Raw genomic sequence first — 18,222 nt, forward strand, 5'->3', positions numbered from 1 at the left:
TGAAAATAGCTGGTTGCATTTATTTCTCAGTTGTGTGAGAAATTCATCCAACTACAAAGATAAGGCAAAACTGCCCCCCCTTCTATTAACCTTAATCCATAAAAGCTCAGGCAATCGGGGACAGGCAAGATGCTCACAGGCCAGGACAGTCTTCCACTCCTGCCTGTTAAGACGGCCTTCAAGTCTTCATTTTGTCAGATAAAAAAAAGTATTAAAAAAAACCTTCCTCTAATTTACCTCATGCACATGCGAGAGAACCGTACTGAAAAGGTCTCATCTGTTAACATTAATTTCCACCCTTTCCATAAAATCCAAGCCTACTCTACTCTTCCTTTCTGGCCGACTGTGCTGCACTCAAGTATTTCTTTTAATCTGTCTGGCCTTCTTCGGTTTTACAGATGCGTGTAAAACAATGCGCCCTGCTCTTGGTATTACTCACTGTCTTGTGCAAAGAAGAAGACTGGAGTGCTCACAGCATGAGGAGAGCTTCTTTCCCACTCCACGGATTGAAACGTTTAACCCTTTCTCCGCCTCACCTCTCCCCCCCGAACAATGAAACAATAACGGAGACAAAGGCACTCATGAAACTCATGCTATTTTATCGCTATACATTTTTCCTGTGTGTGGAGGTGGTGGGTGGAATAAGCAAAGAGCAGAAAACAATCCACCAGTATCAAATCCATCCATCCTTCCTCTAACCACTTATTCCAGCTCATGGTCTCGGATTAGCCGAAGCCTATCCCAGCACACTGTGGGCATGAGGCAGGGTACACCTAGGGCTGGGCGATATGGCCAAAAACATTCTCACGAGAAAAATTTTCATATCAGTCGATAGCGATAATTATCACGATAAATGTCAAATCATTATTTCTTTCACGTTTAAAGGCAGATTTTTTTCTCCTGAGTGAAAGTTGAAGAAACCAGACAGTTAATCGGTAAATTAAACAACTCTTTATTTTAAGAACACAACAAACACTTGCCAAACAGCAGAAACATTCAACAAATCTGTTAGCTGCCCGGTCTGCAACACGCACGCGCACTCGCGCAGTATTTTGTGCGCATATCATGCGCAAAGCATAAACATATATATCGAACATTTATCAAACTTTTGTTAAAATTATATCGAGGAAAATTCTATCACGATAATTATCGTTATCGATTTATCGCCCAGCTCTAGGTACACCCCGACTTTTTCGTTTTCACACTACCTCTTCTTAGCAGTTGGCCCATTAGATCATCAGTTCCCCCTTCCAGGTTATCACAATCACAGCTGTCGGTTGTATTTTCATGTTTTCACCTCCAATGATTCTCTGCAATCTTATCAAAAGCCTCATGAATAAACATTAAACCTACCATAGAGTATGGTCATTGAGTTTTAAAGAATCTGAATTCTGTTGCGTTGCTCACATTGTTATGTAAAGTAAAATCTTATTGTAGCAATATTTTTTGGAGATTTTTTGGTGCTGTCTCTTCACCTCTACTGATTACTCAACCAACCGATGAACCAAGTTCTCTCCAGATGTTGCTAATGTCTTGCGATACGCGCTTGAGAACATCTAAAAAATACAGAACTAAAATGTAGCAGTGTATTTATATTAATATATTACTATTATTAACGAAGAATGGCATGCACAGTTCTGCCCCTGGCAAGATTAACTCGTGTTCGGGGAGGAACTTCCCAGCTCCAAACCATACAGCAGGTGCCTCAGATAGCAGTGAATTTCCCTATGCCAAAAGGCAGGGCCTCATGTCTGAGGCGAATTCAACTCCATGCAGATTTCAGAGAGGATGACATCCCTATGATGCTACGCATGAGCACTGCAAAGATTTTTTTTTACTTAATAAATAAGACATTAGGACCTAAACTCAACATGAGTCTTATTCGTAGAGCTGAAGGTCTGGCTAAGAAAAGGGACTCGGACACATTAGGAAACAGTGCCAATCGTTTTATCTGAAGACAGGGAGGAGAATGACACAGTTTGCTCGTGCTGGCTCAGACATTGTAGTGCATCAGCTCTGAAGGAAATATCACTAAGTAGTTCCATTACCACGTGTAATTTCCCAAGAATGCATACTTAAGCTTTTTAATCTATGTACAATAACAACCACAAGACGATGCTGTGAGGACAGCCATCTGTGGAAAGAGGGAGTTAACCAACACATTTTAATTGCCTCCTCACATTTCAGCTTGGTTGTTTCTCAATTTAACCAGCAGCTTATCATTGTTTCATCAAACTACTGTATCTTAGACTTTTCTCAGTATCACAGCCACACAGAAGTATTGGTAGGTCCTGCGTTAAAAAAAAATAAAAATAAAAGTTTATACAACCCATCTTTAAAAATGAACTTGTGATTTCAAATTTCTCTTTTCAGCTTCAGCCTGAAGTCAAAAGCCTGCTGGTTTACCAGACGTGACATCTGATCTAGAAAAGTGGAATAGATGCCTCATTGTCTAAACGGCTAGAAAAAACTACAACGAATTATTTAGGTTTGTTAAAGTTTGAAAGAAAAAATAAGAGCCCAGATAGTGCCAATTAAGATTAAAACCCCAGCTGCCGTTTCTCATTTCTTGGGTTTTGCACGTCACCCCTAAAAAATGCATTTCAACCTGAGGTGCAATCAGTATCAATGGCCCTTTCTTTGGGGAAACTATAATTCTCCCATTGCCTCTACATGTGTAGCTTGTTTAAATGATGGGCCTTGGATTGTGAATTTACAAGGAATGAAACTCATGTTGACCTGATCTTTTCTGGTGCTTTGTTTGCAAACATTTTCTGAAAATCTTAATAATTTAAGGATTACAATTTAAGGCTAAGACCTCTTTGCCAACAGAGCATTCATGGAAAAAACAACTATTTTTTTTAAGCTAAGTTATTCTTAGTTTTGAGCTGATTTTGGTTTTAGTCAGCATTTTCAGTCTGTATAAAGACTGTTCTTTGGCAAACAAGATAACATTGTAAAACTTGTAATGATATTTCACATCTGACAGGAATAATGTGACAGCTTTCAAAGGCAATCAGACACAGCTCCTATCTAGTGACTAGCTCAACTGCAAACAGCTGTGGGGTTAGTAATCCATCTTGTCCAAACATTTTTAAAGGGAAAATGGGTCAGGGATAGGTGTTGTAATACCAAGAGCACTAGGCCATCTAACAAGCAAACACTTATCATCTGGACTTGTCAAAAGAAATGAACTCTTGGAAACAAGAACCTGAAACTTGACACAGAGGGAGTGGGGTTTTAGTACAGTAGAGCAATTACTGCGTCTTGTTCCATACTGACCATTTGCCTTGTCTTCTTCAATCTCCACAGACCCTGAATAATCCAAGACCATCCCCCTGGCCTTTAATTTGAACATCATGGAAAGAACAGGCTTGTACATGTACTATTTCCTATTTTCATCAAAGCAGCAGTAAACATTAAACTTTTATAGCCAAAATTAAAATTATTGCTCCATGTTCTACTATCTTTTAAACACTATTTTACTCTGCATGGGGGAAAAAAAAAGATGAGCAAAAACCAGTTATGAAGAATACATGTCGTTTACGAAATGACATTTGTATAGTAAATTTGTATAGTAATAGTAATTTAATGAACCATAAATCTACTGATTCCTAGTCCCGTGTCAATTAAAAGAAGTTTAAACTACTGTATATGAATGATCAACCAGTCAGGCTCTTCTCTTCTTTCATTTTAATTATTGATCTAGATGAACTGGAGGCTGGGGGCTTTAGCGTAGTGGGCAAGCTGTTGGACTCATAACTGGCAGGTTGCGAGTTCAAATCTCTGCTACTGACGCTCATGCTAGAGCCTTGAGTCAGGTACTTCACCCCACTTGCTCCAGTCTACCCAGCTTTATCCATATAGTTATAAAAGGGTACAGTCTGTAACCCCACCAGACAAACAAAACCCCACTGAGTGGGATGCAGTTTGTATAGATAGTCTTGGTTCTAAAAAAAAAATGAAATGTACTAAAACATAGCAACCAGCTTCTTAAACACTTGTTCTTGTGTTTACACAGCTTCTTGTTGTTTCAGTAAAATGTTAAAGCTTTAAAGGGTAATTATCAAACACTAATATTTATTTCTTTGTGTGCTGTTATTTTTTTATCAATGATTTAATTGAACAGATACCACAAATATGTCACATGTAGTACCATCATACACTTTACTGGGATAATGGGAAAGAGTGGATCAGCTCCAAGACCACACCGCCCAAGCCCAGCTCGCTGGAGCACAGCAAGTCTAATCGAACACAGAAACACAAAAAAGGATGTCGCATCTGTCCCAGAGACCAGAGCAAGTAACGGGCTTTGTGAGAACTTATATCTGAGCTTTCGGTCAGGAAAAAAAATGAGAGAAGAGATATTTCTAAAGAATAATGTTTGTTCTGGTTGCGACCGCAAAGAAATATGAATCAAAATCTCCATCGATCTCTAGATGGTTAATACAATTTGCTCATTTGCAATCTATACAAATCACAGAAGCTGATGTGCTACTTTACTCAGAGTAGCAGTCTGTCAAGCACTGCAATTAGACACCAGTAATAATCTTGGCAAATTCCGAATTTGTTTCTTTGATTTAAAGGGAAAACTTAAAATCCATTCCGTCTCCAAGTGGTCTTGAAAATATGATCACCCTAGATACAGTGTACGTTTTCAATCAAAGTAAGCAAATTACAAATTAATTGCATTTATACAGTATGCTTAAACTGTATTTATTGAGATTGACATGTTTGAAAAGCAAGACTTCTAAGAAAACACAATTAAGGAACAGAAAACACCAGTGTGGGAAGGCACTATTTGGGTGTAATAAGACGGCAAAAACATGGCTTCAGTGCAGTAATAGTTTAATACAGCTCCACTATCCATTTTACACAGACGAGTGCTTCTAATTCATAGCTATTACTGCATTAGAACTGATATAATAAGTACAGACAAGTTCCAAATATTACATCAGCTCAAACAGAAGTGGAAAAGTCAGAAATCTGGAAAGAAACTTTCTGGAGAGAACTTGCACTGTGGGAACAAAACAAAAATTTTTCTTCTTTGCTCTCACAAATGTAATGCTCCATGGGGGTAAAAAAAACAGGCAGCCTCAGTCCCTGCCAGCATGCTACCCAGAGTAATAGTAATTAATAATAATGGCTTACACATATACAGCGCTTTTCTGGACACTCCACTCAAAGCGCTTTACAGGTAATGGGGACTCCCCTCCACCACCGCCAATGTGCAGCCCCCACCTGGATGATGCGATGGCAACCATAGTGCACCAGTACACTCACCACACACCAGCTATCAGTGGAGAGGAGAACAGAGTGATGAAGCCAGTTCAGAGATGGGGTTTATTAGGAGGCCATGATTGGTAAAGGCCAGGGGGAAATTAGGCCAGGATGCAGGGGTTCCACCCCTACTCTTTTCCTGGGATTTTTAATGACCACAGAGAGTCAGGACCTCGGTTTCCCGTCTCAGCCAAAGGATGGATGTACCAAATTCTCAGAGCACCTCAGAATACCCTAAAAAGTCTTTAATTAATTAATGCTGGACCAATACTAGCGCGCAGCAAAGTGGAGATTCACATTTGCAGGCTCCAGACTCATCCTCAGCTACTTCAGAGCTACCTTGATGGATGAACCATTTGTCTGGTTTGTAAGGGGCAGTGCAGTGGTCAGCATTGCTGTCTCGCAAGACGGGGACCTGGGGTCACTTTCGGACCCTGGGTGCTATCGGTGTGGCATTTGGATGTGCCGCCCATGTTTCGCGTGGGTTTCTTCCAGGTGCTCTGGACATATTGGTATGTTAGTTGCATTCTGGGGAAACTGGCCCTGGCGTGAGTGTATGCGTGTCTGTGTTTGTCTGTCTGCCCTGTGATGGACAGGTGTCCTATCCAGAGTGTATCCTGCCTTGTCTCCATTGCTGGCCAGGATAGGCTCTGGCCCCCCTGCAACCATGAATTGTATGAAACTGTTAGAAAACGGACAAATTATTGGGCTTAAAAATAGGTATCCTTCATACCCACACGAAAGGGAAAAAATGGAAAACATGGGGGGATAAATTCTCAGCACCGTACAGGAAGATGTAATCTGGCCTCTTGTGGGAAGGCTCTGTTCGTGTGGATTCCTGCCAGCATCTATGGAAATGTTTTCTTTTCTCTTTTTCAACTGCAACAAACACATCTAAACAGTTATCAGCACTTAATGGCAAATACAGACTTGCCAGACCCAAAGGTCATTAGTGAGGGATGGAAGACAAAACACACCGATTCGTGTGCAACTGTAAATACAGAAATAAATATCAAAAAATCGAAAATCTGTTTTGATCTGGATTGCTTTTCAATCCTTAGTCTCAATCAATTTATAAATACCTAGGAGTAGAAAGTGTTTCTTTTCACATTTCACATGATTTCCATGATTTCATTGGGCCATACAAGGAAAATGTGACCTCCCTGGTAACATACAGTAAATTCACAACAGCCATTTAAAAAGTGCATTTTATAACAGCAGAAAAAAGCTATGATAACACTTGTTCTTTTACAAATACCCTGTAACCCTACATATGCAAATTCAGCCATTTTAAAATAAAAAAAATACTGCAAAGCACACAAAAAAATGCTACTGTCATTTCACCAAAACACAATATTTGAACATAATGATTCCCTCTACATTTTTAGCTGACAGCTAGATTAAGCCAACAGCAATGGAACCCTAATCTTTTTTTTTAAATAAAGATTATCTGCTCCCGGATAAAATTGTAGGAAGCTGGGTCATTACTGGACAAGGGAATAGAGCTTATCACTTAGACAAATCAAACGGTTGACAGGCAGTTTTCCCAAATGTCATTCCTCTGGCATTAAGATCAGCCATTTGTTTTGTACAATCAGTTATTGCTGAATTGCTGTTGTGTTACTGCAATGTGCTCGAAGTTCACAGATCTGAGAAAAGCACTCAGGAGGATAATCCCCGTTATCGCACTGAAGCACTCCGAATTCCCTGGGAGATGTTCCTGTTTTCCATGATGAAGTTCGGCCCTGCCTCAGCTTCTTTCATCACTAGGAACCAGCTGAAGGACTGCCTGCAGTGGTTTCCTTTCCACGTTTTACAAACTTCCCCCCATACACGCAAGGCTAAAATGCAGGACATGCATTACGGCTTCTTAAATGGGTATCATTTTGATTTCACTTTTTAAAACACACTGAACTGAACATATTCATATTTCTGTATCTTTATACAGAAATATAAATATATTTTATATTTAATGTTAAAAAACAAGATGGAAATCTGCCAAGTAGTTAAATCAATCGGCACAATGCACACAACTTACTACATAAATGAAATACTGTAGCAAAGTCTTAATTACATTGGAACTAATACTTTCAATCATGCTGGACTGCAATAATTACTAAAATCATTTTTTGATCCGTCCAACTATACTACACATATTCAGATGTAACCAAAAGGGCAAATATTACTATTTACTTATGTAATTCCAAAGCACAGCATATACAAAGGCCTCAGAGACACTGCAGATATACGGTGAGGTGCTGTTGTAACAGTCATCCTGCTTGGTCTGAGAGGATCTGCAGTGTCCGAGCTTGTCTGAAGATACAATGGTGCAAACTACCATCTGTGGGATTGTGCATGAAGACCTCCAAGTCAATAGGAGCTGCTGGGCTTGGGAGGATGCATAAAGTGCATAAAAAGAGGAATAAATCAGACTTTATACAGCACACTACATCTTCGCAGCGATTTGTGAGATTAAGAGGATTTCACTTTACTCTCCCAATACTTCCACTGTATTCCAGAGAGCCTGTTGTCTACCTTAATCGCTGTAGCAAACTGTATTAAATGCCTGCTTTTAAGGCATTACCTTTTCTACCAAATGCTCCTTGAGCTTAAAGGTATTGGACAAAGCAGCAGCAGAAAACACTGAATTCAATACCTTGCTGAAGGAAATGGATCCCCCAATCCAATACTTAAATGAATTTACAAGGAGCAAAACTGGCTAATAGTCCTAAACATCTGTTCATAATTTAATATGATAGTACAATAGTTCTCATTAACACATACCGGTATCTATCGGCATGTCCTGACCCACAACCTCGGGCTTCAATGTACAAATCGTGAGCTGTTCAACCACATGGAAGCTACTGATTTAGAGGAGGACTTAATATTTTAGTCCAGCAGTCTCCATCCCTCAATGAAAAAACTGACTTAAGCTAAGGGAAACAGATCAGGCTATTCACCACCTAACAAATACACAAAGTCAAGGAAGGACACACAAGTATGAGAGCATGTCATATTGCCAGCTTCGGAGATTTCATCAAACTCAGCACACAGAAAGCTTCCTCCTTCCCACGATTTCCCACTTCTTATTTTCAGTCGTCATTGCTCGCTAGGAGAAATAAAGCTGAGCAGCCCTTCACCGGCCTTGTGCAAGTTTGAGAACGCCACAGAAACCCCACCCAGGTCAACAGGGGCATCATTCATCGCCCAACTTCCCTGCTGCCGTTGCCTGGCTAGGCCTGCAAGCACTACAGAAAATTAAATCAATGGAATTTAATGAAAAAATGAGAGGAAATCTACTTCCTGTAACCTTTTACAGTTTAGCCACTTTTAGCCAACCTGAGGCGGCTTTTGAATATCAACAGTATATAAAAACATCCCAGTGGAAAATGAATTGGAATTCTCATCATCAGTCTATATTATTTGAAAAGACTGAAAATTAAAACATACTGTCTTTTATCTTAATTCTACTTTTAACATTGCATACATGTTCAGAAGATATAGGTCATTACTCCAACTGTTGCAAATAACTCCTCAAATTAAAGACAGCAAAACACATGGGTTTGTTCCCATGCAGGCTGTATACAGGATTAAGCATGGAAGGTTATCCATGAAGACAAAGGAAAGCTCTTCAGAAACATGTTCTCTTGAATTTAAATTTGTTCCCATGATTACTTCAAGTGCTCAAATGATCAGATTTCAGAAACTGTACGTCATTTAAAAAAAAAAAGTTTTCTTTCTATCCACCACAGTTTCTTGTATTCATTTTGCAAACAAGCAAGCAGAACATTTTAAATACCGCCTGGTTCTCCAACCGAACAGATATTTAAAGCCTAGGTAAGCTCGAGCTCAGTAGCTTCACTTATATCCGTGGTCAACAAACTGTTCATTCAAAGACCAAAACAACCGTTCTGTTTGGCACAAGTATAACTGCACAAGGATCCTTTATGTCATTTTGATTTTAGAAATACAGCACTACTTACTAAATTAAAACAACAACAACAACAACAAATCTTCAAAGTCTGGGTATACACACACTGTACATCTCACACAAAATAAAAACATGGCTTTCCATTTTCTTAGATTTTCAAAATCTGAATGTATACAAAAAGCAGCACAAATTCAGCTTTGCAACATTTTTGTATTATGCAGTGGACACCACAGTCAGATAGTAGTCCATACCTAATAAGGGGCGGAGAGGTGGCTCTGTGGCTAAGGATCTGCCCCTGTGGCTGGAAGGTTGCCGGTTCAAATCCTGCGGCCGGCAGAGGAATCCTACTCCGTTGGGCCCCTGAGCAAGGCCCTTAACCCCAACTGCTCCAGGGGCGCCGTACAATGGCTGACCCTGCGCTCTGACCCCAAGCTTCTCTCCCTGTCTGTGTGTCTGTGTCTCCATGCGAAAAGACGATTCACATGTGCGAAAAGACGAATTCCTAATGCAAGAAATTGTATAGGGCTAATAAAGAAACATTAAAGGACTATTATTAATTGCTGGCATTACTGGGCTAATGAGTATTTTCATCATAAACCTATGGCTACTGGATACTGTGTCCTGCCTTACAGCTCTAACAGGATCTACTCTTCTGAGCTCAACGCATTATTCCTTCCATTCACCTTTTTAAGCGCAGGCAACACTTAATACAAAAATCGATAAGTTGTAAAACTTCCATTTCCTCAAAGGCAGTACTTGTTAATAGACTGAAGCAGAGGCAGGGCAATCGTGTTCAGAGAACGTATTTAAAGAACTGAACTGGAGCAAAAATATGAGCAAAGTTACAGATGAGACGAGGCCATTTTGCCCGACTGGTAGTTAGTAGCTAATTGATCTGAGGATCTTATCCAACCATCTCTTGAAAGAAGCCAGGGTATCGGCTTCAGCAACACGGGTGTGTAGTTCGTCCCGCACTCCCACAACACTTCAACCCTTACTGAATCCAGCTGGTGCACGTTTTTACATTTTGCGATAACCAGTCATGTGTGAACTGTTTCCCAGATGAAGAGTCAGTTTTTGTGTTTGTGTTAATTGTCTTGAAAACTGTTCCAACATGTTCTATTAGTTCAGCTTGAGCAATCAAGAACAAAGTGCCATCAAGGCAGTGGGCTTTGTGTAAAATGACACTGATGAACAGAGATACCAACCTGAAGTTAAACAAACACCCCAAAATAACAGTAGAGTTGTGCCATATACTTTTAAAAAGCAAGAAGGAATTGAATGGATACCTGTGAGACCTTGTTAAAATGCACGTGCTCATACACAGAATGTTGTATTTTTTTACTGCTCAACAAGCAAAACAGCAAAGCCAGACAAGTGTCCAAACAGTATTTACATGCTAATGTGTTAATATTTGCCAGTGTTATATGCATGTATAACGAGGATTAATAATGCACACAATACAAAACCACATATCTTCTAATCAAAAGCTTTGAGTTGAATGAACTATAAAACCTTATTAGAAAAGGTATTATTCATACAATAACACATATACATGTTTTATGCATGATACTGAACACCTGCAGAAATGCATTTTCCATATTCTAAAATGTTATTTTAGATAATTTATTAAAATAAGCTGAAAATTTACATGCTAGACAGGAGCTCAAAGCTTGTCCAAACATAATGAAATATGTTCTTGACTTCCTGCATAACTGCTACAAAAACCTTTCACAGCATACATACATAAATCTTGCAATATTTTGTTGTCACAATCGTTATGTGTTCCTGAAACTGCTGTATCCTGCAAAAACACTTACAGGAATCTTTATTTTACCTGTTAAAGGAGGCGGGCAGGCCCTTCCTTGTGGTACTTCTCAAGGAAATATTATCAGGAATGCTTAAGGATTTTAGCAAAAGAAGTGCAGCAGGAACCTTATTCTTCCAAGCCTGCACAATATTTGATTATTTCCTTGTAGGACCAAAGAGACTAGGTTCTAAAATAAGATGACATGCAACGTGATGTTTGCTTTAGTGTCAGACAAACCGAAAGGTCTAATTTCTATCCCTTCCATGTGTCTGTGCTCACAGACCAGACTCCCACTGCAAAAGGAGACTTCAACGGAGCAGAAAAAGCGATTTAAGATCCTGCTGGCTATTCCAACAATAATAAGAAGATTATAAGACTCATATTTCAGAAACTTTCCAAGAGACAGCTACCGTAGGCCATCTGTAATTCTGGCCAGTGTTCTGTGTCCAATGTTTATGATCATTTTTAGTAACTGGTCAGTATTCATGGAAAAAATAATTTTGATAAAACCAATAGGTCTGAGATTCCAGCTTCCAGACGATTGGAAAACAAAAAAGGTCAGGGGAAGATATTTCACGTGACCTGCTCCTACAGCTTATCACCAGAGAATAATCAAGCCCAGTACTGCTGGGTGGAGCAGAGGCTATGTGGCTAAGGATCTGTGCCTGTGGCTGGAAGGTTGCCGGTTTAAATCCCACAGCCGGCAGAGGAATCCTACTCTGTTGGGCCCCTGTGCAAGGCCCTTAACCCCAACTGCTCCAGGGGCGCTGTACAATGGCTGACCCTGCGCTCCGACCCTAAGCTCTCTCCCTGTCTGTGTGTCTCATGGAGAGCAAGCTGGGGTAAGCGAAAAGACAAATTCCTAATGCAAGAAATTATATATGGCCAATAAAGTGATCTTATCTTATCTACAGTGCAGGGAGTACACATTTTTAGCAAGCAGCGATCATCAGGTTTCCCCATGGAAAGACAAAAAAAAACCCATCTGCCATAACAGATTTTACAGCCTTCAAGATCACTTTAAAACCAAGACTAGGCACTGGATGTTTCAAGCTTGTTGGCCATTTTTGAGCAGAGTTTCAGACGTTTTCACAGAGACAGAACACTGGCAGTGTGTTCCACAAGTACAACCGGTACAACAGCATGTGGCTTCGACCACCTAATAAGGGGTCAAAGTTCAGTGCCATAGGTAAAAATAGTAAAATAGTACTATAGGTGGACGCAAGCCAACATACGCAGACAAATGCTTTCCCAAGAGAGATTCTTCCACACGTATCACGTCGGCTCCTTCAGAACCAGCTGAGGGAATCGAGAGCTTTCAGAAACTCCCACCCTGGTCAAAACCAGGGAGATCGCACAGCGCACCGGCCTCAAGCCTTCAGGCCCAGGGCCAGAGCCCTGCCCGGACACGCCAGCGATGACCAGCGGGCACAGATCCCCTCCTGCCAACCAGGCAACGAAGGGGTGATCAGGTTGGCGAGATCCATCCATCCAAGATAACCATCTCACAAAGCTCCCCGCTGCATGCTTACAAAAAAAAAGAGCAATAAGCTCTTCCAGGCTCTGGCAAAGCGAGCTCTTATAGCCGCAAAAAGCGTGAGATTAAATCGCCATATGTTTGTTTTTGCTCTAGCCATCTGCAAGGCGGCGCTTGGGTACCCCCACGACTCCCACAATGGACAGAGGGGGAGCTTGCCGTTTCACTAGCGCGCCTGGGAAAATAACTGCCATGCTGGACCAGGGCACCGTGTGTGCCCACCGGGAGGGGCGGAAAAGATGCGCTCAATCTGTCCCGATCTCGGGACAAAGGCAGCGCACCCCCCCGCCTCGCTGCGCGGTCAACACACCGAGCCGGCTGGCTGGCTGGCTGGCGTTCACGCCCTGCCTCCTCCGACTGGTACCCAAGCGCATGAGGTTCAGGAGGCGAGCCGCAGCATCCCTGGGGTGGCAGTGTCAGTGCGGACTGAAAGCGTCTCCTTTATTTTTAATTTCACCCCCCCGCTCTCCCAACACCACCATTTTACCGGAGCAAAGCCCCCCCACCACCACATACACACCTCACTCGAGCGGGCGCAGGTACAGCACCTGCGGGACATACCTTTGCACACGGGCGAGCTGGGGCTCTTCCTCTCGGGCGAGCTCTTGTGCTCCGGGGACGTCCTGTGATGCTTCGCCGCTCTCCCACCCGACGACGACGACGACGACGAGGAGGACGAGGATGAGGAGGGCGATGCCGAAGACGCCGGGGCGGACAGCAGCAGCGCATCCGGGACCCACAGCAGCTGGGTGGGCGAGGGGCACGGGGAGCCGGCGGGGGCTGCTGGGGCAGGGAGGTGCGAGGCGCAGCTGTAGTGCGCCTGTGCGCTTGGCGGCGGCGGCGGCTGCTGTTGTTGTTGTTGTTGTTGTTGGGGTCGGGTCGGGCTGCCCCGCGTCGCCGCCGCCGCCCCTGACGTCGCGTGTGGCGTGGGGCTACCCCGCGAGGCGGAGCCACCGCCGCCGCCGCCGCCACTCGAGACACGTGTGGGGCTTCCTCGCGATGACGCCACGGTCTGCGTGCCAACGGTGGGGCTGTTGCGCGACGAGGAGGAGGAAGAGGAGGAAGAGGAGGCGGCGGCGGCCGTGCGAGTGGGGCTCCTGCTGCTGCGTGAGGACGTGCGCGTGCCAGTCTCGCCGCCGCCGCCACTGGTGGTGGTGTTACGCGTGGGGCTGCTGCTGCTGCTGTTGTTGTTGCTGCCCTGCTGCTGCTGCTGCTGCTGGGGTCTCAGCTGGAAAGGCACCGTTGCCTTCATGGGAAGCAAGCGGCTGCCCGAGCCCATTCCCGCAGTCCCGGTGCCTCCGGTACCCCCGCCGGTTCCGACACCGCCGCCGCCGCCGCCGCAGGAGGAGGAGGACGAGGAGGAGTTTGCATTACTGTTAGAAGTCGGCGAACCGTTTCTCCGTACTCTCTGAGACATTTTATTCCGGAGAGCTTTTCCGGAGAGGGGGAGGGAAGGAGAGGGAGGGGGGGAACCCAAAAACAAAAACAACAACGTGCTTTTCCTTTTTCAAACCAATCTTTTTTTTTATCAAACCTGACTTGAGAGTCAGACCCCCCCTCCCCAGAAAAAAAAAACCCACACACAAAACAAAACCCTCAAAAAAAAATAAAGAAAGGCGAGTCGCTTAATGAGCTCCCTCTCCCGGAAAACAAGTCTTCATGAGGACGGGTCTGCTCTTTCGGGGCTCCGCGCTGTAAACTCCATGGACGGCCAAGCGTGTTGCGCCTCTGGTCCCTCTAAATCACTCCCGTCTCTGAGCAACTCCGGGCCACTACACACACACACGCACCGCGCCAGCTCGCCCGGAGGTTTGGGCTCCACGACTGCCATCCCGAGCGGACCCCGCTCGTCGCGCCCTCCCCATTGGCTCCGCATGGCCCCTCGCCGAGCCTCCATTGGCTGCCGCCCGTGTCAGGGCCCCGCCTCCCCGTGTCTTAAAGAGACAGGGACCTTTCGGCGTCAAAAAAAAAATGAAAACAAGGTGTGAAATTGTCCCGAGGATCTCTGGCGTGGGGCTTGCTGTGGGGCTCTCTCTAGTGGTTTTCCGTCTCAGCTTTTTCGACAGGCACCTTTTTAGATGGCGTGGGTTTCATGGTGTAAACCCGAGATAATTAACCGATATGGAAAACCAGTAATGCTATTATTATGATGTAAGGTTTATTATTATTATTATTATTATTATTATTATTATTATTATTCATTAATTGTATTATATATAGATGTTATAATAACAGTAATGCCCCCAGACTTAACAGGACACATAGCATGGGAGAACTTTGACCACACACAAATACCAGTGCAGTGTTGTGAAGAACTGAACTTGTTTTTGTGGTATTAAATCGGTTAGCAATGTCCGAAGTCTCCCAGCTCTCATCTGGATCCACCGCGGTTCACGTCTTTCCGTCGGTGTCCCTTTTGTATTTTGACCAGAGTACTTGTTGACGTTTTTTCCAGAGGTCGAACATATCGATTGATTTTATATCGATTTTATATACAGTCAAATAACATTTTGCCGACACTACCAGTGTTCCTAGCTTGACGCGTTCAAAGTTTTACAGGGGGAAAAAAAAAGATTATTTCGAGCTGCTTTGTTGTTGGAGACACGTGTTGTTTTACACTTAATACGGGTCGGTAACAGCGCTCTCTAGCGAGTTTGGGTGTTTGATCATTTTCAGTTTTAATCTTTCTTTGCACGATCAGTCCTATTTCTTTTTACTGCATGCTGTGGCCTAATCGGATGTCGGTTTGGGCAGCATATTCAGTATAACTGTGTATTTAAGCTACATGTCAAAGAGAGGTGTCAATGAGAAACGATGTTGGGTTCCTTCTTGTCCCCCGTTCCGAAGTCGTCTTTTTTTCCACCAGGGAGATCTTTTCGCCGCTGGGATGTGGCATTAATAACAATACCCGTGGCCACAGAACGTATTATTCATTCCAGGAGCAGTTTCATTAAGAAAGCTTTTTTTAGAAGGAAAATTGGAGGATTTTTGCGACTTTGAAGACATTAACTGGCGTACATAACTAGATTTTCTTCTTACGTATTATATTACCAGAGGCTACGTTCTCAAAATGAGTCGTTGTCAAAAAAGTACGTCCCGGCAAGAGAATTAGCAGATTGTGTGGTTAAATTAGCTAGGCCAGTTGTTTGGTTTGCAGCTGTAGGACACAAAGATATAAAGCATATAAGGGAGATATTTGTCAGTTAATTAGCAGAGTGCAGTTCGGTACACAGTACACAAACATTGCACAGCTCTGTGTGGGAGACCACACAAGCAAAGGGCAGAGAATCCTGCTAAGACAATTCTTCCCAAAAGCAGTGAGTAATGCATATTAACAGAGTCACAGTGATGCAGTAAAAGAACCAGCGAGCCTGTGAGTCTTTCGATGGGAAGTCTCTCAGTAATGATGCTATAAGGGAAACTGTGCACATCTGCTGTGCAGAACTGTGCGCAGGACTTGAAATTCTTCTTCCGCTACGCAAACTGTTATGCATATAAGGAAACGTCTGTAACACACTACAGCACATCCACCCAAACTCTTAATTCCAAATGTTTCCAGTTCAGGGTCGCCGAGGAGCCAGAGCCTATCCCAGCAAGCAACAGGCGTGAGGCAGAATGACGCCAGGCCATCACAGAGCAGATACACACTCGCACCAGGGCCAATTTTCCCAGAAGCCAATTAACGTCTTCCAACCGTGGGAGAGCACTCAGAGGAAACCCACACGAACATAGGGGGAACATACGAACTCCACACAGACAGCACCCCAGTTCTGGACCTGAACCCAGGGCCCCGCGCTGTGAGGCTGCAGTGCTAACCCCTGTGTCGCCATGCCAACCTTACCCTCTACATTGCCCTCTGATTTCATACGTCATGTAGACAGCCCTAGACTTGGAGAATCCCAGTCCTGCTGATTTTACAGTCTTCTTCGGTCCTTGGCTACAGATCAGGACTACCTAAAGCCAGAAAGGCATCCGATCGAGTAACAGAATGTGCCTGGATATGCCCCTGGCACAGGGCATGCAGGCTGTGGAGAATCCAGGCAGTACTGGAGTGGAGTGACAGAGCGTGGAGGAGACATGTCCAGATGTTGGCCATCTGCTGAGGGAATGGGTGGGGCTTCCTTCCTCCAGATGGATGATCTGGATCTAGCCTGTCCCCCCGTTACTGACGCTTAACCTCTGGAAGCTGAGGGCAGCAGGGAGGAAGTGCAGGGAGCTCCAAGCATGGCAGCATTATCGATCATAGGTGCGTTACGAAAAATGCTTTTTTTTGTTCCCGGGGCTCAGTCTGTATTCATCAGATTGTCTTGGGTGGTATGTCCAGGCATAGTATCATTAAGACATGGGGTGACATGTCAAAAATGAGGGCAATAACCCAGAGATCGGGACTGACCTCGGTGTTAAGCTACTAAAGTTACCTTATTTTTTCACGATCCTGCCTTCAGTACCAGCTTTTGCCTTTCCTGAGTTTTGCCAGTGCTACTACGGGATTTACAGAGTGGATCCACACAGTTCATCGCACGATGTTCAGAATCCGCTATTTCTAGTGGGGCGAATACTGCCTGACAAGTATCGTGATGGGACAATAAAAAAATCTGGTCTTTGCATCATTATTTGGGGATAGAATCATCCACTGTATTCATTACTGCAATCAGAGTGGCTAGTCACACATTGTGAAGTTTAGTCACACAGTAGTTTACTCAGGTATTTACTTTATGTATAAAATTTGTGAGATCCCAATACTTCACATATGTAGTGTAGTTCAGCTACAGTGTATACAATCTTCAAGGCACACTATATATTAAAACAGAAGTCCTTTGCCCAACCATCAGCTCAGCCTTATGCAATTATCAGATACAAAGCTCAGATACAAAGCTCTTTATATATGTCCTGTATATTCCTACCTAAACTGCTTTTTAAGTTTTTCTTCATGTAACATTCTCCAAGGGACTGATGTCATAGCAAATGTGATCTGTAATGGTTCAAAAGTCAGCACATTTGACTGTTTTGTCAAAAGCTGTGTATAACGGCAGAGCAACGCGATTTAAATCAGATTCGTATGGGAATATAGGAAACGGGTTTACTTTTTGGACAATAGGAAAGCACACGAGTCACCATGAGTGACACTAGAGGGCGCTCACGTCAGTAATGCCTCTACACGACGGACGCTCTACAGCCTGTTTAATGGACACTGGTGATGAGAGTGCCCTCTGGCGGTAGACATATTGCTAACACACTGGACCCGTTTCTTAACGATACTATTTCTACCCAGATGTCAATGTACTCCACAGTTGCTTTCATGAAACCTACTGTGTTGGGGTGAAACATTGCAAAGAACTGGGTATGCTCATTTTTTAAAATATATATACACAACTATGGAATGGGAATTTAGCAAGTGAAAACGTTACATGGGTTCATTTTCTGATCTTACTACCAACATTTCTGAGCATCGGTATATAATATAAATATTTGTATTCTAATGAAAATTATATAAATCATCATATCAAAATCTGAACAAATGTCCCCAAATGAACAGTTTAGTCAAAAGGAGGAGTGTGTGCAAAACATTTGTCAAGCCACATGTAAGAAATAACTATAATGCACAGTATCAAAAGCGTATACAAAACAGATAATGAAATAAATCACAAAGATTAAACTCCCAAA

The 18,222-nt window shown here is 43.2% G+C and overlaps 1 protein-coding gene across 2 annotated transcripts in view; it reads right to left on the reverse strand.

Moving 5' to 3' along the window:
- The window catches only part of fam117bb (family with sequence similarity 117 member Bb), a 113,289-nt gene extending 98,914 nt beyond the window's left edge, over positions 1–14,375 (reverse strand). Inside the window, exon 1 of one of the 2 annotated variants that reach the window (XM_088606705.1) lies at positions 13,120–14,375. In XM_088606705.1, the coding sequence (XP_088462831.1) occupies positions 13,120–13,975 (856 nt within the window). In that variant the 5' untranslated portion in view covers positions 13,976–14,375. The remainder of the gene's footprint in view (positions 1–13,119) is intronic. The other variant, XM_088606706.1, reaches the window with a different exon arrangement.
- Positions 14,376–18,222: the final 3,847 nt, after the last annotated feature.

The sequence above is a fragment of the Lepisosteus platostomus genome, chromosome 14 (genome assembly GCF_059453375.1).
Source record: "Lepisosteus platostomus isolate fLepPlt1 chromosome 14, fLepPlt1.hap1, whole genome shotgun sequence".
Taxonomy (NCBI): domain Eukaryota; kingdom Metazoa; phylum Chordata; class Actinopteri; order Semionotiformes; family Lepisosteidae; genus Lepisosteus; species Lepisosteus platostomus.